We start from the raw sequence: 26,445 nt of genomic DNA, 5'->3' as shown, positions 1-26,445 counted from the left end.
AAAGACACGCCTACTACAACCAGAGCTGGTCGCACAGTGGGGCAGCCACAGCGGTTTCAGGACTTTGTACTGTCACGCAGATGAATACATCTGTTTCACTGATGGACTTTGGGTGGGTTGCATTGAAGAGGAAAATGACACATGGACTGTTTTAGAACACTTCAAAAAAAAAAAGAAAAGAAGACAGTAAAAAAAAAAAAAAAAAAAAAAGAACAATTGCTGTAACAAAAGATGAATGATATGTTGATATGTACATGCACTTTGAATTGGAGGAAAGGAACTGAGCACAAAAGGTTATGGTTTGCTTACATTTACATTTGTTCATTTGTTTGTGGTTGTTTGCACATTTCAGCCTCTGAATATTTGAGCAATATCAAACTGTGAAAGAGATGCTTTTCAGTTGGATTGACTAAAAATGTTTACAGTATTTTCATTAGTTTCTATTATCAGTTACTGAGAGGAGATTGTTATTGCTAAGGTGAAGGACAAATATGAATGTTTATGTTGCAGTAATAAGTACTGTTAGTATTACAAAATTTTGATTTGTTAGTTACATCCTGGGACAGGGCAAATTTTGAGATAACAGCTCTAACTCAAAAGAGAATGGATGTAACAATAGGAACTATTGTTTGGGTTATGGGTTGACACACGGACCTGTTTGAGTGCGACACCGCCTGAGTTATCAGACCGAGCAGAATGTACCTGACCCGCTGAAGTTGTATTAAAATCTATAACCCGGTTGGGTTGAACCAGTACTCAGTGTCTACGCTTCTTGGGATGACATAACGGATTATAACAGAAGCAGTGCCGTTAAAGTCTGCTGGTGCTTGAGTGCTCATTTAGCTGTGAGTAACCGTCTGGGAGGGAGAGAGAGAATCCAGTGAGGAAAGTTGTGCTCCTGCGTCACTGTAAGTATCCCTCGGTATGTTTAGTCTGATAACATCATCCGGTATCAGTACTGAGTGTTTCTGTTGATCGTTGGAAGTTCTTGCAGTATGTTTCAGTCCTGTGTTTAGATGCTAATAGCCATGCTAATATTAGCTTGCAGTAGGCCTGCACAATATATCGTTTGAACATCGCCATCGCAATGTGCACATGTGCAATAGTCACATCGCAGGATGTGCAATATTTTTTTATTGTTATTATTATTATTATTAACTTTTGTTTTGCTTCGTAAAAGCAGCAAGGTGCTCCATGCTCTGCACAGCTGCACTCTCTTCCTCCCTCCTGCTCGGCACTCACCGCCCCCCTCCCTCCTCCACAGCAGAGAGGAGAGGGGAGGGGCCGCTCTCAGGTCCACTCTGAACACAGGCGACATGCAGGAGGAAGCGACGAAGGATTTAGTCCTCAAAAGAAGGTCAACATCCAAAATTTGGATGTATTTCGACTGTAAAAAAAGATGATACAGAACAAAAAAACGTTCTCTGCCGACAGTGCCTCGTCGTGGTTGCCTCAACACGAGGTAATACGTCAAACCTGTTGGACCATTTGAAACGCCATCACAAGCTCCTGTATTTCCAGAACAATTACAGAAGCCTTTGCCGGCATAACACCATATGATAGGAACTCCAAACAGCATCGACAAATCATGGATGCAATAACTTTTTACCTAGCAAAAGACATGGTGTCATTGAACACAGTGGATCGTTAAAGAGGGATTTAAAAAAATGATCCGCACGCTCGACAAGCGGTATGAAACACCACGTATTTCTCTCAAGTGGCCATCTCCCCAAATACAGCTATTCAGGCCATCTGGTGAAAATTATTCTATTTTTAATATTGCAATATATATTGCAATATATTGCAAGCCCCCAAAAAATCGCAATGTCAGTTTTTTCCAATATCGTGCAGCCCTAGCTTGCAGTGACTGATATATTAATTGATATTAGGACATTTTCATAACATAGTGTGGGTTTCTGTTAAATGCATTGTGTACCAATCTCAAAAGACGACTGGGTTATTGTTTTCATCTACATAAATCAAAGTAGTTTCTGGAAGTCATTGTTATTTGAACCTGGAGAGTTTATACTTTTGTAATTTCTGGCCAGCAGGTGTCACTGTTGACCAGTTATTCAATATGCATGTGTTCTGGTAAATCCCATCAGTATTGAGTTTATTTCTTGTTTAAGACTGATTCTGTTCTGATTGTTGTTAGTTATTCATATCGATGTTAAATATCTTTTTCCCATTAGTTTAATGATTATTGCTTTGTTGTTGTAGGACCACAACACAAATACAAATAGAAACTCCCACCGGCTCAGTTATAAAAGAAGCCAAATGTCTGCCTTTAATCCCTCCAGGGTTCTTGTAATAAAGTAGAAGTGACTTAAGAATCCCGAGCGTCCTGACGCACTCCCAGAGGTGAGCACCACTGATTCAGCAGCGTTAAGCTGTGAGCCCTCATCTCCAGAATAGTTGCAGACTAAGTAGGGTCTGATCCCGAGGGGCAATGCACCCAGGGTGTGTAGGACACTATAGAATTTGCAGGAATTATTTTCTTGGTCACTTGTCTACTTATCTTTAAGGAGTAAACATCCATGGGAAGTTGTGAAATTTGGTACGAGGGTGTACCCAAAAAAACCCGGAATTTGATTATAACTTTTTATTTATGACATTTCAAAATAAAACACCACCGTCGCCTTCAAAATAATCCCCATCTGCATTAATGCAGCGCTCCAGTCGTGTCTCCCACTTCACGAATGCGTCGTCAGACCCGCGCGTAAAAGTGCGGTTTTTTGCCGGCTGCGATTTTTCTGTCACTTCCTCCACAGCTGCAAACCGCTGTCCCTTCAGCTCTTTCTTCAACTTGGGGAACAAGAAAAAGTCACTGGAGCCTACATCTGGCGAATAAGGCGGATGGGAGAGGAGATTCATCTCATTCTTCTCGAGAAACTGCGTGAGGCGCAGCGCCGTGTCCGCTGGCGCTCTGTGGTGGTGGATCAACCGGCTCCACTCCGCCACTCCGCGGGCCGCTTCCTCCTCACATCCTCACAGAGCGTCTGAGGACTTCCATGTAGTAGTCCTGGTTTACAGTCTGACCTGGAGTGACAGACTCACTGTGGACGATACCCTGGACAGCCAAGAAGCAGCTCAGCATTGTTTTCACGGCTGAGCGGACCTGACGCGCGGACATCTGGCCCTTTTTAAACCACCCGAACCACTCATGGACCTGAGTCTTCCCCAGAGCATCATCCTTGTAGGCTTGCTGCAACAAGCTGAGTGTTTCTGCTGCAGTTTTTTCCCAGCAAAAAGCAGAATTTAATGTTTGCGCACTGCTCTGGCTTCCCAGTCAATGTCGCCATTTTGGAAAAAATCGCAGACCCCCGCTGCACTCTGTTACTATAAATAGCGCCTGACAGGCGTCAGTGTCACTCTCGGAGCTCAGATTTCTCACAGATGTGCATGAGGCTTACCTGCAGCACATCTGACGGCCAGAAGTCGGAACTCATTATTATTATTGTTTTCTGACCAAATTCCGTTTTTTTTTTTGGGTACCCCCTCGTACATGCCTAGATCTTGTGGATAACTTGAGTATTTTGGGAGTGATATACACATGCACAGCAAAAAGGCTCTACAGCAGCACCTGCAAAGTTAAGAAAATTCAGACACGACATCACCTTTTGCCTACAGCTACGAAAATCAGTACACGTGTATCAGCCCAAGATGCACAAAAAAGTCCCAAGGACCCATATCCAAACTCAACTTTTCTTTGCCAATTTTGGCCCAAATTTAATTTTTCTGGAGCAAACTCCTCCTAGGGCGTAACTCCAAATGGCCTCAAATTCATTTTTTTGATAGAAGAGGGGTTGGATAGCCAAAGTTATGGAAATCTTCTGCAATAGCTGGAAGGCATGGCCACGTCCACGCCTTAAAGTTTGATGTTTTGCTATGAAACAGGAAGTGCAGTGTAAATCACTTTAACATGGTCCAATCAGTGTGACATGATGATCACCACCGCAGGTCAAAGTGCCACCTGCTGGGGGGAGGAAGTAGGGAGTGGCCTGCACTTGCTCCGATGTGGCTAAAATTTCACACATTTCATCAGAGGCTACTTCTGATCAAAGCCATATGGCAGACAAGGCCACCAGTGATAGCGCCATCTGCTGGAAGCAGAAAGTGGGCTGCACATGCTCTGATTTGGGTGAAACTTTGCACGTTGCATCAGAGGCCACATCTGATCACCGCCATACTAGGAAGTGGGGTGTGTGTGTCTTAACAGTTGTAGTAACCCGCTGTTGCAGTTGGTAAAAATAGACATAAGAAGTACATAAAAGTCAAAATTCATAAAAACACTCAATAAGACACATCTTAATCAAAGACAAAACAAACTAAAAACACAGTAAGGCCTAATTGAAGGCCAGCGAGAAGAGATATGTCTTCAGCTGGGATTTAAAAATTCCTACGGACTTGGCTGCTCGGATGTGTCGGGGGGGGGTTCCAGAGTCGAGGGGCCGCTACAGAAAAGGCTCTGTCCCCCCTGGTCTTCAACCTCGACCTCGGGACAACAAGAAGGCGTTGGTCAGCCGACCGTAACGCTTTGGACGGGGTGAAGGGGTGGAGAAGATCAGCCAGGTACGGTGGGGCAAGGTGGTGAAGAGATTTAAAAACTGTTAGGCGGATTTTAAAATCAATGCGGTAGCGGATGGGGAGCCAGTGGAGCGACGAGAGAACCAGGGCAATGTGAGTGTGTTTTTTGGTGCAGGAGAGGAGTCGAGCGGCCGAGTTCTGGATTAACTGCAGGCGGTGGAGTTGGGTTTTCCGATACCGGTGTGAAGACTATTGCAGTAATCCAGGTGGGATGTGACAAAGGCGTGCATGGCCTGCTCTAACCCTGCCTGGGGAAGGTACGCTTTGATCTTTGCCGAGGTCCTCAGATTGAAAAAGCTTCTTTTAACAACTGCACTAATATGCTGCTCAAACAACGACTTGTCTAAAACCACACCCAAATTCCTCACAGCTGACTTGGAGTTACCGGCAAGAGAACCCAGGGTGTTGGTGTGAAGTGCTGGAGGGGTTTTGCCAAACACAATGACCTCTGTCTTCTCCTCGTTAAGGTTGAGAACGTTAGTCGAACGAGTCATACGAGTCGAACGAATGTCATAAATAAAAAGTTATAATCAAATTCCGGGTTTTTTTGGGTACACCCTCGTACCAAATTTCACAACTTCCCATGGATGTTTACTCCTTAAAGATAAGTAGACAAGTGACCAAGAAAATAATTCCTGCAAATTCTATAGTGTCCTACACACCCTGGGTGCATTGCCCCTCGGGATCAGACCCTACTTAGTCTGCAACTATTCTGGAGATGAGGGCTCACAGCTTAACGCTGCTGAATCAGTGGTGCTCACCTCTGGGAGTGCGTCAGGACGCTCGGGATTCTTAAGTCACTTCTACTTTATTACAAGAACCCTGGAGGGATTAAAGGCAGACATTTGGCTTCTTTTATAACTGAGCCGGTGGGAGTTTCTATTTGTATTTGTGTTGTGGTCCTACAACAACAAAGCAATAATCATTAAACTAATGGGAAAAAGATATTTAACATCGATATGAATAACTAACAACAATCAGAACAGAATCAGTCTTAAACAAGAAATAAACTCAATACTGATGGGATTTACCAGAACACATGCATATTGAATAACTGGTCAACAGTGACACCTGCTGGCCAGAAATTACAAAAGTATAAACTCTCCAGGTTCAAATAACAATGACTTCCAGAAACTACTTTGATTTATGTAGATGAAAACAATAACCCAGTCGTCTTTGAGATTGGTACACAATGCATTTAACAGAAACCCACACTATGTTATGAAAATGTCCTAATATCAATTAATATATCAGTCACTGCAAGCTAGGGCTGCACGATATTGGAAAAAACTGACATTGCGATTTTTTGGGGGCTTGCAATATATTGCAATATATATTGCAATATTAAAAATAGAATAATTTTCACCAGATGGCCTGAATAGCTGTATTTGGGGAGATGGCCACTTGAGAGAAATACGTGGTGTTTCATACCGCTTGTCGAGCGTGCGGATCATTTTTTTAAATCCCTCTTTAACGATCCACTGTGTTCAATGACACCATGTCTTTTGCTAGGTAAAAAGTTATTGCATCCATGATTTGTCGATGCCGTTTGGAGTTCCTATCATACGGTGTTATGCCGGCAAAGGCTTCTGTAATTGTTCTGGAAATACAGGAGCTTGTGATGGCGTTTCAAATGGTCCAACAGGTTTGACGTATTACCTCGTGTTGAGGCAACCACGACGAGGCACTGTCGGCAGAGAACGTTTTTTTGTTCTGTATCATCTTTTTTTACAGTCGAAATACATCCAAATTTTGGATGTTGACCTTCTTTTGAGGACTAAATCCTTCGTCGCTTCCTCCTGCATGTCGCCTGTGTTCAGAGTGGACCTAAGAGCGGCCCCTCCCATCTCCTCTCTGCTGTGGAGGAGGGAGGGGGGCGGTGAGTGCCGAGCAGGAGGGAGGAAGAGAGTGCAGCTGTGCAGAGCATGGAGCACCTTGCTGCTTTTACGAAGCAAAACAAAAGTTAATAATAATAATAATAACAATAAAAAAATATTGCACATCCTGCGATGTGACTATTGCACATGTGCACATTGCGATGGCGATGTTCAAACGATATATTGTGCAGGCCTAGTTAGCTGTCATCCAAGCCTTAATGTCTGACATGCAGTTTGCAGAGGCTGGAGAGCAGCAGAGTCCTCGGCCTTAAAGGGGAGGTACAGCTGGATGTCGTCTGCATAGCAATGGAAGGAGATATTGTGTTTTTTTCACTAGTTCGGAAAAAAGATAAGGACCCATATGAATGTAAGAACTATAGACCCATTTCTCAGGATGCAAAGATTTTGTCAAAGATTTTAGCAAACCGGTTGGACAGAGTGATCGCCTCTTTAGTGGGGTCCATTCAGAAACAGAACAGAAGACAATATTAGAAGGTTTATTAATATTATGTGGGCAGTTTCTGATCTGGAGTCCCCAATTTGAGCTATTTTGCTCGATGCTGAAAAAAAGTTTGATTAGCACCACAGATTTGAATTGGCTGTTGTTCAGTCAGCCATGTTGATCGATCAGAAAACATGGCTCAGTTATGTCTAACATGAAAAGCTTGTTGTGACTGTTGTACTTGTAAAAAATTGCCTTGGCAGCAGTCATTAATCAGTAAGTTACAGTTAAATCTGGAAGGATTATGTCCTCAAAAAATCTTGTAAATACAATAAATAAATCCCGCCCTTGTGATAGAAAAAAAACACAAAGGGGTCTTGTGTAAACAAAGAAATCTTGAAGGGTTGGGCCTATATTTCTTTCCTTCTCTCGATCTATTTTGTAATAAGAGATTGTAATAACACCTACACATTGTGCAATAAATTATCTTTTTGACCCCAGGCTTGTGACTTCGGAATTGAGCCCACTGGTGTGACGATCCTGGAAAAGCAGTGTTCCTCTCTGACAACAACCTGCTCGGTGGCTCCCTAAATGTCATGGTGTCCAATGACTGCATAATTGAGATAAAATATCCCTATGCAGCCAGAAATAACATGTTTATAAGTGAAATAATTATCTGTGCCTTTGTACCAGTTAAACTGTTGTTTTATGTTGTGTGATTTATTATTAAAAATATAAGCAGTAACAAAATAAAACATATTATGTCATAATAAATTAAGCGGGAGCCACATAACCAGTGTGAAGATTTGTAGTTCAGCATCCCTGACACTTACTGCCAAATGAATATTCAAATACTTCTTCTAGTCATGCATTCAGATATTATTTCAAAAATTGAATTGTACTGAGAATGTAATGTCGTAACAGACAAACATAGACATGGAGAATCTCAGATTTATTTTTAAACATTTCAGTTTTGAAAAATTGATTAGAAAAGAAAAATTATTTTTGTAATACATTTAATATATCAAACGTCATGTGGACAATAAAACATATATGGAAAAAAGTTCCTCACTCAGTTTTTTAAGTGCCTGGGGGGGGGGGGGGGGGGGGCAACGATGCCGAGCAGTTCCGAGCAGTGCGGTGCGTCGGAGCGATGCACATGACAATGATTTACAGATAATGAAAACCAAAATCTGCTGTCTCAGAAAATTATGGAATATTTACATAAGATTAACCAGATATTTTAAACAAATATTCTGGAAAGGATGTTCATTTCTATGCACTCAATACTTGGTTGAGCCTCAGTTTGCATGAATTACTGCATCACTGTGACAGGGCTCAGAGGGATCAACCTGTGGCACTGCTCAGGCGTGATGAAAGCCCAGGTTGCTTTGACAGCAGTGTTCAGGTCATTTGCATTGTTGGATCTGGTGCCTCTCATCTTCCTCTTGACAATAGCCAATAGATTCTCTTTGGGGTTCAGGCCAGGCCAGTTTGATGGCCAATCAAGCACATTAACACCATGGTCATTGAACTTGATTTTGACAGTGTGGGGTCTTGTCAACTAGTCCTGCTGGAAAATGAAATCAGCATCTCCATGAAGCTTACCAGCAGAAAGAAGCAGGAGGTGCTCTAGAATGGCTGCATTGACTGAGAACTTCAGAAAACGGAGTGAACCGACACCCGGCAAATGACATGGCAGCCCAAATCATCACAGACTGCTGAAACTTCACACTGGACTCCAAGCCACGATTCTGAGCCTTCACTCTTCCTCCAGACTCTGGGATCTTGATTTCCAAATGATATGCAAAATTTACTTTAATCTGAAAAAAGGAGGCCCAACCAAGTATTGAGTGCATAGAAATGAACATACTTTTGAGAAGCATTATATTTTTGTTTAGAATATTGTTTTTTGCTGATCTTATATAATATAAAAATTTTATGAGACACTGAATTTTGGATTTTTACCTATATCATATATGAACTTGACTTTCTGTCATGAGTGACATAAAATATTGAACATTTTCATGATATTGTATTTTTTTGAGACATGTCTGTATGTGCCTGCCTAAAGGGATCAATCAGTCAAAAATTTCTGTTTAGTTCACATATGACCTGAAACTTGTGTGATTATGTTGTCTTTTTATTTCTGAGAGACTTTGAGCAGGCAAGCATCACCATGCAGAATCAGTGTTGTAGAAACAGACTAAATAATTTCCAAACTTTGTCTCTGAAAATGCAACAAATACGTTTAACTTTGAGATGCACAGGTGTAGCATAACCCTGCCATGAAGTGGCTCTCCAGGCATGTCTTGGCATGTGTAGGCATGTCTAGGCATGTCCCAGGACATGTCTGTGAGAAAATATTGTGCATTTCAGAATTTAATACATACATTTGATACATTTTTAAAGCAATATCTTGTGGATCATTAAGAACCTTGAGCTTCTGACTGAGTTGTACTTCAGTAGTTTATTTATTGTGTGCTGTATATTGGTTGTGAGTGGTTATGGTCACTCCCACCAAAGAGTTAGTTTTTAAATCATATTGATATCATACAGAACCTAAAGACAAATTGTCATCGTAAGTACAACTACTGTTCAGTTACTAACATGATTCTTTTTACCTTTATTTCCCTTTTAACTTCTGTAGTCACATTTTCATTTTTAAATGGATGTGTACAAAATATAAAAAAGTTCCTAAGTGAATAGTTTACTTTGGCCTCACCTTTTACTTTTGCCTGTAGCACAGTGTTAATGGTTAGACAAAAAGGTGCATTCCAATTTTAGGACAGTCATCTGATGTCTGGCATAAACATCAGAGTTAATCTAGAGTGTCTTTTTTGCTCATTGGTCTGGTTTACTTTTATTTACTGATTGACCTGTTCCGTTTCTGTTGACCATCTTAGAATATATTAGAAAGTTCCTATGTTGCTGCTGTGTTATTATACTAGCAGGTTCCTATTTGGTGGTGGTTATCGCCCCCTACTGGTAGAAGCAGTGCCGTTAAAGTCTGCTGGTGCTTGAGTGCTCATTTAGCTGTGAGTAACCGTCTGGGAGGGAGGGAGAGAATCCAGTGAGGAAAGGTGTGCTCCTGCGTCACTGTAAGTATCCCTCGGTATGTTTAGTCTGATAACATCATCCGGTATCAGTACTGAGTGTTTCTGTTGATTATTGGAAGTTCTTGCCGTATGTTTCAGTCCTGTGTTTAGATGCTAATAGCCATGCTAATATTAGCTTGCAGTGACTGATATATTAATTGGTATTCGGACATTTTCATAACATAGTGTGAGTTTCTGTTAAATGCATTGTGTACCAATCTCAAAAGACGACTGGGTTATTAATTTCATCTACATAAATCAAAGTAGTTTCTGGAAGTCATTGTTATTTGAACCTGGAGAGTTTGTACTTTTGTAATTTCTGGCCAGCAGGTGTCACTGTTGACCAGTTATTCAATATGCATGTGTTCTGGTAAATCCCATCAGTATTGAGTTTATTTCTTGTTTAAGACTGATTCTGTTCTGATTGTTGTTAGTTATTCATATCGATGTTATATATCTTTTTCCCATTAGTTTAATGATTATTGCTTTGTTGTTGTAGGACCACAACACAAATACAAATAGAAACTCCCACCGGCTCAGTTATAAAAGAAGCCAAATGTCTGCCTTTAATCCCTCCAGGGTTCTTGTAATAAAGTAGAAGTGACTTAAGAATCCCGAGCGTCCTGACGCACTCCCAGAGGTGAGCACCACTGATTCAGCAGCGTTAAGCTGTGAGCCCTCATCTCCAGAATAGTTGCAGACTAAGTAGGGTCTGATCCCGAGGGGCAATGCACCCAGGGTGTGTAGGACCCTATAGAATTTGCAGGAATTATTTTCTTGGTCACTTGTCTACTTATCTTTAAGGAGTAAACATCCATGGGAAGTTGTGAAATTTGGTACGAGGGTGTACCCAAAAAAACCCGGAATTTGATTATAACTTTTTATTTATGACATTTCAAAATAAAACACCACCGTCGCCTTCAAAATAATCCCCATCTGCATTAATGCAGCGCTCCAGTCGTGTCTCCCACTTCACGAATGCGTCGTCAGACCCGCGCGTAAAAGTGCGGTTTTTTGCCGGCTGCGATTTTTCTGTCACCTCCTCCACAGCTGCAAACCGCTGTCCCTTCAGCTCTTTCTTCAACTTGGGGAACAAGAAAAAGTCACTGGAGGCTACATCTGGCGAATAAGGCGGATGGGAGAGGAGATTCATCTCATTCTTCTCGAGAAACTGCGTGAGGCGCAGCGCCGTGTCCGCTGGCGCTCCGTGGTGGTGGATCAACCGGCTCCACTCCGCCACTCCGCGGGCCGCTTCCTCCTCACATCCTCACGGAGCGTCTGAGGACTTCCATGTAGTAGTCCTGGTTTACAGTCTGACCTGGAGTGACAGACTCACTGTGGACGATACCCTGGACAGCCAAGAAGCAGCTCAGCATTGTTTTCACGGCTGAGCGGACCTGACGCGCGGACATCTGGCCCTTTTTAAACCACCCGAACCACTCATGGACCTGAGTCTTCCCCAGAGCATCATCCTTGTAGGCTTGCTGCAACAAGCTGAGTGTTTCTGCTGCAGTTTTTTTCCCAGCAAAAAGCAGAATTTAATGTTTGCGCACTGCTCTGGCTTCCCAGTCAATGTCGCCATTTTGGAAAAAATCGTAGACCCCCGCTGCACTCTGTTACTATAAATAGCGCCTGACAGGCGTCAGTGTCACTCTCGGAGCTCAGATTTCTCACAGATGTGCATGAGGCTTACCTGCAGCACATCTGACGGCCAGAAGTCGGAACTCATTATTATTATTGTTTTCTGACCAAATTCCGTTTTTTTTTTGGGTACCCCCTCGTACATGCCTAGATCTTGTGGATAACTTGAGTATTTTGGGAGTGATATACACATGCACAGCAAAAAGGCTCTACAGCTGCACCTGCAAAGTTAAGAAAATTCAGACACGACATCACCTTTCGCCTACAGCTACGAAAATCAGTACACATGTGTATCAGCCCAAGATGCACAAAAAAGTCCCAAGGACCCATATCCAAACTCAACTTTTCTTTGCCAATTTTGGCCCAAATTTAATTTTTCTGGAGCAGACTCCTCCTAGGGCGTAACTCCAAATGGCCTCAAATTCATTGTTTTGATAGAAGAGGGGTTGGAAAGCCAAAGTTATGGAAATCTTCTGCAATAGCTGGAAGGCATGGCCACGGCTACGCCTTAAAGTTTGATGTTTCGCTATGAAACAGGAAGTGCAGTGTAAATCACTTTAACATGGTCCAATCAGTGTGACATGATGATCACCACCGCAGGTCAAAGTGCCACCTGCTGGGGGGAGGAAGTAGGGAGTGGCCTACATTTGCTCCGATTTGGCAAAAGTTTTACACATTTCATCAGCGGCTACTTCTGATCATAGCCATATGATGACAAGGTCATCAGTGATAGCACCATTTGCTGGAAGCGCCTCCCACTCCCTTTTGAAGTAAACGTGGAGTGACATAGAGACAGGCAGTTCTCAGCTGCAGACATTCAAAGGAAAACGGTATTCTCCACAGAGTGACTTCCTAAGGTCCTTATGAGTCACGTACATTCTGGTAAACACCTAAAAAAGTCATTCTTTTGAAATATACCTTGTAGTTTGTTTGTTAGTCATGAATAATATGGTACTTGTCATCAAGAAGCTGTAAAGTACGGAGCCCCGGACATGACATGGTAAAAAAAAAATTAAATTGTGGCCACGAATTACTAATTCGTTCCCTCGAAATAATAAATCGTGCGCACGAATTACTAATTCGTTCCCTCGAATTAATAAATCGTGCGCACGAATTACTAATTCGTTCCCACGAATTAATAAATCGTGCGCACGAATTACTAATTCGTTCCCACGAATTAATAAATCGTGCGCATGAATTACTAATTCGTTCCCACGAATTAATAAATCGTGCGCACGAATTACTAATTCGTTCCCACGAATTAATAATTCCCGGGCAACTGGGTGAGCAAATCGAGCGCACCTTCTCTCAAGACTTCTGTAGCGCCTTCGTGATGTCCTAAGGTGAGTGTGTTTTCTTAATTTGATGTAGTCAGTATCGTGTTAGACTCCAATTCAGGCAGTTATTTTATTGAGTCTATGTTTAATACTTTGTTACAATGGGTAGCTATCCGCTGACGTCTCACCCGAGTTACAAACTGTTCCTGTTACTACACGTTGTTTCGCTGTATGAATGTGTAGCCGTAAACTCATTCGTGTCTTTTGGAGCTACTGCCTTGCACACACATCAGGACACTTGTCAAGTAGAGTTGAGGGGTATACTAATAGATATGTTGAGCATAAAGTCAGAGTATTCCATTTATCGAAGTTGTCTCTCTTTTAACCTAGCTCGTACGCTAGCTTGATCACCATGCTAGCTGGTCCGGACTAAATTCTCCTCAGTCTCCGCTTGAAATCACCTAAAAAGTGCCTTCACTGATGATCTCTTTTGAAAGTAACACCATGTGTGTAAGACTCTCAGCTAAGGGAATACATAAACTATAATGAGCCGCAGCGTTTAATGATGCCATCGAAGCACTGCTGTTTGTATCGTTGCCAAGGAACCTTATCAGTGATCAGAATCTGATTTGTATTGATTTGCAGGTTGTTGTTGTTGTTGCTCTGACTGAACTAGGGAAGGTGTCTGTAGTGTTCTCTTGACATTTTTCCTTCAATAACATCAGAGAAGATTAAAATTGCATCATAATATTGATCAGTCAGACGTTCACTTGCATGAAATGTGCTGTAATTCCTTTAAACAATCATGCTAACACTTTGATGGTGTTTTTATGGTCCCGATCCTTGGTTTACACTGCTGGTATATTACAGCTAATAGGACACTGATTTGAAAATTGCTCAATGTATAAAGATAATATTTGATCAGTAAAAATCATTGTTTATTACTTTGATTTGCCAAACACTGAAGTGACAGTGTTACACCTGACAGACAGCTGAAGTCAGCTCTCTAATGTAATTGTTTAAATCAGCTGCATGAACTTTAAAGTTTCAAAGCTCTACAGTGTGCAACTGTCACTAGAAATAAGTGAGATGCATGACAAGTGCACAGAGTGGTAAAACAAATATATTACCGTAATTTACATTGTATTTGCAATAACAGTGTTGCTTTTTGCAACATTATAATGATAGCAGGGACATGGGGCAATAGGTCATTTGGAATCATAGATTGACAATCTGGAAAATAAACTACTTGTTAAGGCTACTTGTTAATTTTGTTTTCCTGCCTTAGAGGTCAACTATGGATACTCGGCTGCGAGAATTTTTGCTGGAGCGCAAACTTGAAGACGTGATCCAGAAACTTGAAGATGAAAATGTAAGCTACTGAAGCAGCTGTGTTTGCTTGCTAGATGTGTGTTGTGTCCTTTTTTTTACATTTTATAAAAATGGGCTACATAAAATGAGAAGTAATGGTTTTGAATAACTACACCTTTGCACCTCCAATATAGTTATATCCTTAGCTTCCTCCATTGTATGAATTAATGAATTTATTTATTGACTTGGAGTATCTTCTATTTTTTTCAGATTGATGAAGCCGTCATTCCACTAATGACAGACAGTGACCTGGCAAAGTACATCCCCAAAGCTGGAGATAGAGTCTCCACTGTGGCCTTCTGCAGACAAGCAGCACTGTCACAAAAATCCCCATCCAGGAAAGAATCCATACTTTCAAGGCTACGACAAAGACTTTCTGGAGCTGAGGGAAGACCTCCAAAAAGCAGATCATCTCAGTGGGCAGGAAATACAAATGCCAAACGGAAAAAGAGACGAATTGAAGTTGGCTGGATGGATTTTGATGAGGAAGCAGAAAGATACAAACAGGTGAAGTCTGTAAATGGAGGAGGAACAAGGCATCTCTCTATCGACAAAGATGAAACAGTGGCAAATATCAAAGTTATGGCTGAAAATCTTTTTTTTCCCAAAGGCCATTAAAAAAAAAACCAAAGTCTTTCACGCTATTCAACTCATATTGACAGCTCACAGACACATGTTAATTTGTCTAAAACAGTAGATGAGTTGTATAACGAAAGCAAAGTCAAAATGTTGCGACTTTATCTGTGCGCCAAAAAGAAAACAATAGAGCAGCCCTCAGAACAGGAAGATGAAGTGGTAGATCTCACCGACAATGAACAGAATCAGGCTGTTGAGTATCTGCTGGTGGAAGACAGAAATTCAGAATCACCAAAGCACTTTGAAATAAATGATGGCACTTCCACAAGTGGACAGTTGGAACTGAATGACACATTACCATGGGATGGTCTGCTAACTGTGGGCGAAAGCACAGATTCTGATATAGTTATGTTCATAAGTGGGGATGACAGACTGGATGTAACTGTGGATGAATCAAACCTTCAAACCTTTCCAGAAAAACAGGATGATGCACCTCATCAAGCAGTGGATCACTCATCTGTGCTTGCAGGGGATGTTCCAATGTCTGATGTTCCAGCCCAAACACTTCCTGAACCACAGTCTTGCCCTGTAACACTTATTGTAAGAAGAGGTCACTGTCTCACTGACCTGATCAATGCTTTCAAGGACCCCAACATTACTGCATCTGAGGTCAACATCAAAATGCGCTTACCAAATGGAGAGCTTGAACAAGGAGAAGGAAGTGGTGTTTTGCGAGACTGCCTGACAGAATTTTGGATGGATTTCTATGATAGCTGCACACTTGGAGTTGAGGTGAAAGTCCCCTTCATTAGGCATGACTTTCAGTTTGAAGAATGGCAGGCTGTAGCTAGAATATTTGTGGTAGGATGGAAACAAGGTGGTTACTTCCCAGTGAAACTTGCATTACCATTTCTGGAAGAAGTACTGTATGGCTCGACAACCAGCAGTTTCAAGGATTCTCTCTTGTTGTACGTATCACAACAAGAAAGATCTGTCCTTCTGAAGGCTTTGGAGGACTTTAATTCGGTGGACACAGATGAATTACTGGATGTTCTCGATGCTCATGAATGCAAGCAAGTCCCTACCAAGGACACACTGCTCCCTGTTTTGGCACAGATTGGACACAAAGTAATCATTCAGGCCCCAATGTATGTAATTGAATGCTGGCGTCCTGTTGTAGGTTCTGTAGCTGATTTGCTACCACCAGAAGGACTGCATCATTTCATTTCACAAAAAAAAACAACCTCAAAAAAAGTGAAGGAGCTTCTAAACTTTCCAGAGGAGATGACAGCAGCACAGTCAACCGTTTCCCGTTACCTGAAAAGGTACATTGGGGAAATTGATTGCAACAATCTTCAGCTTTTCCTGCGGTTCTGTACAGGATCTGATCTCTTGGATCAGGCCATACTGATTGAGTTCATAGAAACAACCGATTTCCTCCGCAGACCACAGTCCCACACATGTGGATGTGTACTAAAGTTGCCCATTGGGTACCACAGCTATCCAGATTTTCGCAGCGAATTCAACAACATTCTCACAAGCTCTATGTGGGTTATGGATGTGGTGTAGGTAGTAATACAAACACTAACATGAAGGGTGTGACTGGTTTTGTTGTTTTAACTATGTAGGCTGTTGCACCTTTTTTATGTCTGGCATTTTATTTTATCTGTTTCTTAAGTCGTTGCTGTGTTTTTCACAATGAAATAGTACGTTTAAAGGTTTTTTCAGGTTTTCTGCAATGTTTTATGAGGTCCGTGTGCTTAGTCAATCTATTACCTGCAGTACCTGAAGTGTCTACTGCAGGTACACTTACTAGGCAAAAGTACAGCTCTGCTTCAAATACCAAAATCCAAATGATTCAGTGTGTTTTGTAATATTGCAGTTGTTTGTTGCAACCCCAGTAGAAACAAGAATGTGAGCCTTTACTCATTTTTAAAGGTGTTCAAAAATAAGTGAGTTGTTTACACTTTAAAGAAGTGTAGAAAACATTTTCTGTCAGTCACTGTGAAGCTGGCTAACGGGAGGTTTGAAACCTATTCTTATCCTGTTAAGCAGACCAACCTGGTCTGCACAGACCATTGTGTATTTTGAAGAAGACCAATAAACCATTTAAGTTGGTATAAAATGTTGATGTCCTTTGTTACATTCTACACATCTTTACTCTTGGACATTTGTAATGATACCACCACAGTTATTTTACACCACATTTTCTAGTGTTAGATGGGATTTGTTATGGAAGACACAATTCTTTATCAAACATTGGATTCTTTTAATCTCTTGCACCATTATAAAAAGAGGCTCAACAAACATCCAGAGCATTGATGATATAACCACCATACGGTTACTTTACATAGTCTTCTTGTCTAATTGATCATAACAGTAGATCTATGGTGTCATTGCCAGTCTGTGTGGGTGCTGTCTAGGGTGCTATTGTCCTTGTCAGAGATGGATACATTTTTTGTGTTATCAGTTAGGTGATGCCAATAAGAGACCAGTTTATTTTTGTTAGAATTTTACCCCAAAAACATTTAGAAACCAAACTTTATTATGAACAACTTTTGAAGCCTTTACAGTTTCACAAGTTTTATATTAATTGAAGGATAGCTCCAGCTGAAAAAGATGAATTTTGTCTAACTTATGCAACTATATGAGTCAAGCGTTTCTTATTTTCTAGCCAACAATAGCTATTAATACTAAATTTGTTAACTTACTCACAGATAGCTAAAACTGAAAACAGTAAGTTATATAGTCTTTTCTGATTATTTTGGTTTAAACAGACACAAGATAATTACACAACTATGAAAAGTCATATGTACATTTTGTTGCAAAAGCATGCACTGAAGTCCAAATACACCAAATGATTTGTATGCTTTTGTCCATTTAAATTTCCTCGAGTAACTGTGGACGCACCGCGTTCCTCAGATGAATATATAAATCAAGTGCCTGGGACATGTCAGATGGGAACTCCAAGCTTGAATCCTCCATTATTATTGTGCACAAATCAAACACGTCCACATCACATGGGACTGAACTTAAAAATGTACAACTGTCTTTACACGTGGTCAAATCTTCAGTCAGTGGAACAAGACAGTCTTCTGCACCCCACAGGTGAGGGGCCATGTACATGACGTCAGGTATCCCGCTGGGCACGTTGGGGTTCTTGGAGGGCCTTATGCGATGAGCATTCCAAACACCCCGGATGTCATTTAATGCTTCCTGTTGAAGAAACAATAATGATTAAATCAAAGCTGGCATACAGTGCATTTTTAAACAGTGATTAAGGCCTATAATAATTGAATATAAGCCTCTTTATTCTCTGCCTTTGCGGTGGGTAAGAAAAACAAAAGTTTGTGTTGACTGTCTGAGCCCTAAGCTGTTTTTACCTAGTTTTGATTCGCCTGGACTTTTTGTGTAATAGGTTAATGCGCTTAAGACTTCAGTCCCTCAATGCAGTTATGTTATGTGCCTTTTTGTTTTTCCCAGGACAACCTGGGCTGTCAGAATAGTGCTGCAGTAATGTCACCTGAATGCACAAATAGTCATGAGTCCATAAATATATAAGATATAACATTATAGAAAATAAATTTAACAGATCGTTTGTGATAAATCACACAAAAGTACGTACTGGACCAACTATAGGACGATATTTTATTCCAGAAATTGTGGGGTCAAAAGTGGGGTCGAGGACTAGATTGTCGTTACAAATCCGCGCCGCTAGAGGGAGCTAAAGTACTGGTGACCAGTAAGCAAATGGGGCCCTCATTTATCTAAACCAGCGGTTTTCAAAGTGTGAGGCGCGCCTCCCCTGAGGGGCGCCAGAGGGTTTCAGGGGAGGCGGAGCGACGGTTTTTACGGTTTTAACATGCATTTTCTACAGAGCTGGAGGTTTGGATTGCTTTCTATTGTTGGATGGTTTTAACGTTATATTTGGGGCAGATCTGGCAACCTCCATCAGCTGACAGCAGACACCAAGACTGTGTGAGTGACAGTGCTGCAGAGCTGGACCAGACACGCAAGGGCATCCAGTGTGAGGCCGGTGTAATTTGGTTTTGAGCTTTCCAACCTGGCGTCAGGAAGAAGCTCCAAAGTTTGGCTGGATTTCACAAGAAAAGATGAAACTGTGGCTACTTGCAAAGTTTTCATGACATGGATATTTTTTTCTTCTGTTCAGGATGAAGATATTTAATGCAAACAATGAAGATATTTAATGCAAACACCCCATGTGTATTGTTTCATTTCTCACTCAATGAGAATTGATAAGAGAATTGATAAGTAATCGCATCGATAAGCAGTATTGATAATGGAATTGGAATTGCTAAATTACTAAATTATATAGTATTACTATACGTCATTGGTTAAAACTGCGCTCCTCTCCGTGACAGGATGAACCAGCGGACTTATTAAAAGTTAAAAATTCTTTATTAATCCCACAAGGGGGGATATTATAAGATATTCTGTAAGAACATTATTTTATTTTTTTTATTCTTTTACATATAAATCCGTACTGAATACATGCATGTGGAACTCATGAAATGTGATCTCCTAGAATAATTATACAATAAAAAGTTGTTTTATGAGTAACCCTATTGTCTTTAGCAAGTTTTTATTATCACAAAATGATATTTGAAAAATATGGGTCGTCTTATTATCAGAGTCATCCAATACTGTGTTATGTACTTTTTTTTTTTTTTTTTGTAGCTGTAGAAAACCTTTCTCACAAGTTTAGGAAATCAGAACGTTTTATAGTTCAAAACATGGAAACATTTTTCCAAATATGAAAGTCTCATTGATTGATTTTTTGCAGTTGTTTATGTATCTCATGATCTGTGCCATTCTGCAAAGCAGGTCCTATCTGTGATGCTGCAGAGGGCCATACACTCTTGACATTTAAGAGAGAGAGGGGTCAGATTCTCCTGCCTGCAGTGAACAGTTTACATATCTTTGGCTCTGCTGCTTGTTAGACTGTCTCCTTATTTACCCTTTTTCATTATTATTACTACAGGGGCTACCAGAGTTTGCTCTAATACAGAAATAAAAGCTTAACTTACATTGTAATGTATCTTATTTTCACAACAGTCTGAGAATCAATACATAACAAACTCAGTGGCTTAAATCTCTAAGGTTACATGCAGGTAATGCAGAGTGGGTGGTACAGTTTCTTGTTATGAATATGGACTTACCTGAATGAGTGGCATGAAACAGAACTGTGACAGAGCTTTGTCAACGAAATCCCCACCGAAAAATCCCTCGTCCTTCAGTTCTGCTAGAAACGTGATCCAGGGTTCAATTCCTTCTTTTCTCATCACTCCCCACCAGCTCTCAATTCTCTGGTTTGCGGTACTTGCTCCTGAGATGTAGCTTCTCTCCGCTGCTCTGTCATCCACGTCATTTCTCCGTAAATACCGCTGAATGTCTCTGACCACCACGTTCTCAGTGCCCATGTCAGTCCGCACCAGCTTAGGGCAGCCCCCACAGCGCTCCACTGCCTCCACAAAGTAACCCCCGATAACTTTCGGGTCGCTGTTCGTGAGTGCGGCCCGCAGCCAAATGACGTTGCGCGAATACCCGTCGATGCAGCCATTAATGCATATCCCATATGGCTTCAGTTTGTCGTATGAGTCTATGTGCCAAACAAAGTTAGGTCCCTCAGCAAAATATTGCCTCCGTCTGAGACGTCTGGACTGGCGAACTTGAGAACCGACGGGGTCAAGTAGAGAGAGGAGGATCCTGACGTCATCTTTTCTGATGGAAATACCGTGTTGTTTACACTTTGTATACATCCACCGGTAACCGTGATCCTTTCCTGTGCCTTGCAGTTGGTCGACAATGAAATCTATCCCAGCGTCCAAGTCGTATCTTCGCCGGTAGAGCAGCCTGGCTCTCAGGATTCTATGTAAATGCCGCTCGGTGATAATAGTTCCTTGCAATGCCAGGCTTTTCAGAATGTCTTTGTAGCTCATTCCCAGTCGGAAATAAAATTCAATCACACTGTCTCTGTTCATCTTGTCGTTTCAGTTTCTTCTGCTGCCTCGAACTTTGACCCAGAGAACACCGATGGGTGTGCTCACCCAGTTGGCCGGGAATGATATTAATTCGTGGGAACGAATTAGTAATTCGTGCGCACGATTTATTAATTCGAGGGAACGAATTAGTAATTCGTGCGCACGATTTATTATTTCGAGGGAACGAATTAGTAATTCGTGCGCACGATTTATTATTTCGAGGGAACGAATTAGTAATTTGTGCGCACGATTTATTAATTCGTGGGAACGAATTAGTAATTCGTGCGCACGATTTATTATTTCGAGGGAACGAATTAGTAATTCGTGGCCACAATTTAATTTTTTTTTTACCATGTCATGTCCGGGGCTCCGTAGTAAAGCCTTTTATTTGAGCTTTAAAAAATGAAGGGACGAGAATGAAGTGTGTTGTCATGGATTTTGATTATTCCTACAAGTTGATTCAAACAAATGAAGACTTCAGCTTCTCTTTTTTTATGGCTTTAAAGGGGCTGTATCATGCTTTTTTAGCAAGTCCAAACTCTAGAAATGGCATTAACATGGTAATAGTTTATTTTTGGCGCTAAGTTAAAGTAATTTTGTGTGAAATAAAAGATTTTCTGGGGCTAATTCTGAAACCCGGAAGAGAAAACGCTCTGTTTCACTGAAAATCCCGCCTCTCCCCCTGTGGACTTTGACTGACAGCGAACTTCAGCCAATCAGCGCTTCAAAACAAATACGCTAGCTAGCTTTAGCTCTTTAGCTCTAGCTTCTCCACACGCAAGGACACGCGAAAACATCTTTTCCTGGTAGAAACTCACCAAGCGAAGACCCTTCAGACTCTTCAGACTGTAGCTCTTGCTTAATTGTTGCTTTCAGATGATGGTTAAAGTTTATCTCCGTAATCGAAGTTACAAAAAGCGACAACGCTGATTGCCGAGGCTTGGGGGGGAGCTCAGCGGAGCCGTCTTCACTGTGTGACGTCAACGTGGGAAAGCAGAGCGTTTTCACGGGTGCGGGAGGGGCTGCCTCTCTGAGCAGCGCAACAAGGAGGAAAGCGCAAACACGCAGGCACGAAGGAAAAACATGCTTTGGGGGTGTTTTTGGTGAGTACATAGCTATATAACAAGGTTAAAACATACAAAAAGTGAATTTTGCATGATACAGCCCCTTTAATGTAGTTTGACGTCAGCCACTGTGGCCGCCATTAAGGCTAACGTTGTATAAAGTCCCCACATGGTTTAGCTTAACGTGGCGTCCTTTGTTTTAGTTTCGCTTGGCGATGAAGCAGTGAAATATTAGAAGCCGCAGAAAACATACTGATGTGTCAGTTTGTTTATTACTTGTGTTTTATTTCCTTCTCGAGCACTGGTGTCCTGGAACTTTGTTGGTGACAGTACTTTTCTGTTGGGTTTTTTCTGTAAAAACGTCTTGAAATGACTATGTTGTAATTGGTGCTATATAAATAAAGCTGAATTGAATTGTCAAGCCCCTGCTCATCATTCGTGTGTGTGTGTTGTGTGTGACAGGATCTGATCTACATATCACAGGATCCATCAGCTCTGATCTCCAGCATCCAACATCTCTACCATGGTCGGTAGGTTTGTGGCACTTCACAAACTTAAAATATAAATCAGTGTTCCACATAATTTTCTCCTGAACTTAACTTTGTTCCTTTCTGTTGCATCATGTTGTATGTTTAATCACATAGTGACACTATTTGCCTCACTTAAAGGTGCTGTAGGCAGGATTCCGCATCTCCGCCATCTTGCTTAGGTTTACCTAAGCAAGATGGCGATTTGACCCATCTAAGATGGCGATTTGAAACCCAGCACAGCCAATCCTGTCCTGTTTTCTCTGACATCACGCCCTTATGCAAGTTAAGCCCCTCCCACAAGAACATGAGACGAACGCCCCTCGACCAATCACGGTTAGAGCCTCATGGGCTCTTCTGATTGGTCAAAGATACCTGGAGCTGTCGAGGTTCCTTTTCAGCTCAGAACAGAGACAGATGGAAACGCTGTGCCCTCGCGGTAGTGCAATTATGCTACACTCCTAAAGGATTATCAATGGATACTCTAACATTTAATCCAAAGAAAACACAGAAAAATTGGCATTGACTAGCAAAATCCTGCCTACAGCACCTTTAATTCTAAAGAGTAACATCTAATGAAAACATATACTGTGTGATGTTACAGGTCAAGAGATACTGACATTTTCCGCAATTGCTGAGAATGTCAGGCGAGTTTTTTGCAACAACACCCTCATCCCCATGGACAGCGCCCCAAAGTGCTCCGGCCCTCCACCACTCGGTGGTGTCTGTCTTTGCAACGGCTACGCATTTGTGTCAGCCTTCACGGAGTCCCAGTGTGAATTCGAAGGGAGTGGTGGTTACATCCCACCAAAGCCAGTTTATGGTAATTACTACAATCTAGGGCTGGGTGGTATGACGGTATAATACCGTGTGACGGTGTAAAAGTGTATACCGGTTGAAATTCTGCCATACCGTTTATACCGGAGAGAGAGCAGATGTCTGCTGCATCTCTCTGAGTCAGTGTACAGTCGTCTGCACTTGCTAACAGGACAGCTGGAGCGTAGTTGTTTGGGTGCGTTTGTGTATTTTCACAGCGTGTCCCGACGTGGTGCGGGGTTTGTTCGCTGCATTTCATTGGTCAGGTCAGCACAGGGTGCGCTCGCAAACGACACCAGCGTATCCAGGAGAGGTGGTATCCATAATGGAGAGAATGCAGAGACTAGCGGCTCCAGGAGTGACGCTAAAAACTCAGGTCTTTTTTTCCTTTCGTGTTGTGATTCAGTGTTTCCTGCAGGAAAAAAGTTTGGCTAGGTAGTGTGACTTCTCGGACCGTCGGGAGGGTGCTCGCGGCTACCGCTAGCGAGAGGCTTTGCACCCTGAGGGAGAGAGAGAGTGCCGCACACGTGGAGCGCAGTCCCCCCCCCCCCCGGGGCTGCAGAATTTAGCGCGGGCAGGGTGCCCAGACTGAAAAGGTCTGGTGGAAACCCTGCTGATTTAAAAAAAAAAATGATTGAAGTTATATAAACCGGAGTTTAAAAAATAAATGAGGAAAATAAGCAAATGTGACAGTTTGGTTATTTTTAAGCAATTATTTGAATTTACAGTGGAAAAATAATACTGTGATATATACCGTTACCGTGATATGAAATTTCTGATGCCGTGATATAAGATTTTGTGCATACCGCCCAACCCTACTACAATCCCTTCCTCACAGTTGCTCTCATTGCACAGAAAAGAAATTGCATAAACGTTTCGATTCTAAAAACTTTCTTGTTGGGGTAGTCACGTTATGTAGTTTAGTATCTTATTATAAATAACCTATGGCTGTATCTATTCATGTCACGGGTGCGGGAGGGGGGGGGAGGACCCAGGCGCAGGCAGCCAGGCGGGGTAAAAAAGTCTTGATTTTCCAAAACAAGGGAATCCAGAACTCAAGGCAAATTGGGAACTCAGGAACACAGGAACAAAAAGGCAAACGGAGCGGAGGTGCAGGATGGAGGCACACAGACAGACGCACACAGACAGACCCACAAGGAGCCGACAAGACACACCTGGAGCACGGGACTTAAATACATGGCAGGGCAGGTGAGGTGCACATTAGGGAGTAACGAGGCGGGAGAACATGAGGGCAGACAAACAGAACAGGACCCCAGCACCTCCACGAGGACGCAGGGGCACAGGGCCTGACAATTCAATGTAAAAAAAACCAAAAAAAACACTTTGTAACATTTTTCTCTTTTCTCTAACAGACTTCGGCAGCATGTGTAAGCTGTCCATTGGTGAGGTGTCCAGTGGTGAGGTGTCCAGTGGTAAGTGACCGCAGAAATCCACTTTACACAGTACAGCTTATTGTTTTTATTGATCAGTGATTGACATTTCCTCTCGCTGTTCCAGATTACCTGATCCCAGTAGCTATCGTGGTGATTCTGGCCATCATAGTTTTGGGTAAATATTCTACATATTCTTCTGTACCAGAGAGCCTGATGAAGACGTCCATGACAAATCTGTCCACTCTTTAAGCTCCATGTGAAGAACTGCTTGTCTGGCTTTTTGCTGCTAATCCTGCTTGTTCTGCTTTGCTCTCCGTCTCTCTTCTTCCATCGCTGGTGGTCTGATCATTCTTTCAAATAAAGTCAGGTGAGATCGGTGTTTTCTGATGGAATTCACTTCGTTTTAGTGTGTCTTTTTGTGTATTCATTTAGATGATAGATGAATTAATCTGAATTTGAGTCTTTTAAACCAACAGTTGCACTGGCTTGGTATTGTTGCTGCAAGAAGTGATGCTCACCCTGCAACTGAAACGGTAATTACAATACTTGTTTCTATATTTTTGGTTTGTGTCTCTGATGACAAAATAATATTAACATCAGCTTATTTCTCAGGTGCGCTGTAACTTCTCCGTTGAAGGCAGGTGAAGATCTGGAGGCAGCAGCAATGGATCCTTATCTCCCCCTTCGCCGGATAGTCCTGCTCCATGCTATCATCACAAGTTCTCCGTGGGTCCCCCCTATGTTTCTTTGTTTTATTTCTCTGAGTTTGTCTACACCTTCGACTGCGTTTCAGCCTTTCGCAATGCTTTTGAGTCCTCGCCTTCGTGACAGGATGATTCAGTTGGAACACATCACACCTTTTTGTCTTGTATGTTTGGTATATATGGAAAAGGAATTTAAAAAAAGTCATGTTAAAGCCATAAAACAACTGCAACCCCAAAAATCTAACAGAGAAAACTTAAACAGCTACAAATGGCTCAAAAAGGTTGAAATAATTTATTCCCATTGACTGTGTGACAGAATGTATTTTGCCTAAATGTATTGCAGCTGGCCCTGTTGCACTGATTGAATCCTGTTGTTTAAACCAGCACAATAGGTGAAAAACCTAGGCGTGGTTTTCTAATCTGAGCTGAATTTTATTCCACATATTAAAGGGGCTGTATCATGCAAAATTAACTTTTTGTATGTTTTAACCTTGTTATATAGTTATGTACTCACCAAAAACACCCCCAAAGCGTTTTTTTCCTTCGTGCCTGTGCATTTGAGCTTTCCTCGTGTTTGTGCTGCTCAGAGAGGCAGCCCCTCCCGCAGCCGTGAAAATGCTCCGTTTCCCACGTTGACGTCACACGGTGAAGATGGCTCCCCTGAGCCCCCCTCCCGCAGGCCCTCGGCAATCAGATTTGCTGCTTTTTGTAATTCCGATTTCGAGGATAAACTTTGACCATCGTCTGAAAGCAACAGTTAAGCAAGAGCAAGAGTCTGAAGGGTCTGCGCTTGGTGAGTTTCTCACAGGAAAAGATGTTTTTGCGTGTGGAGAAGCTAGAGCTAAAGAGCTAAAGCTAGCTAGCGTATTTGTTTTGAAGCGCTGATTGGCTGAAGTACGCTGTCAGTCAAAGTCCACAGGGGGAGAGGTGGGATTTTCAATGAAACTGAGCGTTTTCTCTTCCGGGTTTCAGAATTAGCCCCAGAAAATCTATTATTTCACACAAAATTACTTTTCCTTAGCGCCAAAAATAAACTATTACCATGTTAATGCCATTTCTAGAGTTTGGA

General features: G+C 41.9%; 2 protein-coding genes across 5 annotated transcripts; both read left to right on the top strand.

Moving 5' to 3' along the window:
- Positions 1 to 8,135: 8,135 nt before the first annotated feature.
- Positions 8,136 to 25,904, top strand: LOC115398707 (uncharacterized). Of its 4 annotated transcripts, none has more exons than XM_030105615.1 (8): positions 8,136 to 10,007; positions 22,398 to 22,465; positions 23,067 to 23,285; positions 24,652 to 24,711; positions 24,797 to 24,847; positions 25,036 to 25,039; positions 25,149 to 25,205; positions 25,285 to 25,904. In XM_030105615.1, exons 2-8 carry the CDS (start codon positions 22,459 to 22,461, stop codon positions 25,679 to 25,681), a joined length of 795 nt encoding a protein of 264 aa, XP_029961475.1. In that variant the 5' UTR covers positions 8,136 to 10,007; positions 22,398 to 22,458; the 3' UTR covers positions 25,682 to 25,904. The 4 variants fall into 4 exon arrangements, 3 of the variants coding, with proteins under 3 accessions (XP_029961475.1, XP_029961474.1, XP_029961476.1); XM_030105614.1 differs by having other exon boundaries at positions 8,136 to 10,644; XR_003932591.1 differs by lacking the exon at positions 25,036 to 25,039 and having other exon boundaries at positions 22,398 to 22,461.
- Positions 14,219 to 16,977, top strand: LOC115398706 (uncharacterized). The gene is made up of 2 exons (XM_030105613.1): positions 14,219 to 14,294; positions 14,504 to 16,977. Exon 2 carries the CDS (start codon positions 15,020 to 15,022, stop codon positions 16,436 to 16,438), a length of 1,419 nt encoding a protein of 472 aa, XP_029961473.1. The 5' UTR covers positions 14,219 to 14,294; positions 14,504 to 15,019; the 3' UTR covers positions 16,439 to 16,977.
- Positions 25,905 to 26,445: the final 541 nt, after the last annotated feature.

This window comes from Salarias fasciatus, chromosome 12 (assembly GCF_902148845.1).
Source record: "Salarias fasciatus chromosome 12, fSalaFa1.1, whole genome shotgun sequence".
Taxonomy (NCBI): Eukaryota; Metazoa; Chordata; class Actinopteri; order Blenniiformes; family Blenniidae; genus Salarias; species Salarias fasciatus.
Note: the sequence above shows the minus strand (reverse complement) of the source record. Positions and strands in the feature narration are given on the sequence as shown.

Bases quoted from the DNA above. Each gene is read 5' to 3' on its own strand.
- LOC115398707 (XM_030105615.1), top strand. The intron at 24,712-24,796 runs GTAAGTGACCGC...TCGCTGTTCCAG, and splicing joins CAGTGGTGAGGTGTCCAGTG to ATTACCTGATCCCAGTAGCT. The intron at 25,206-25,284 runs GTAATTACAATA...CTTATTTCTCAG, and splicing joins CTCACCCTGCAACTGAAACG to GTGCGCTGTAACTTCTCCGT.
- LOC115398706 (XM_030105613.1), top strand. From the start codon at position 15,020: ATGTTGCGACTTTATCTGTGCGCCAAAAAGAAAACAATAGAGCAGCCC.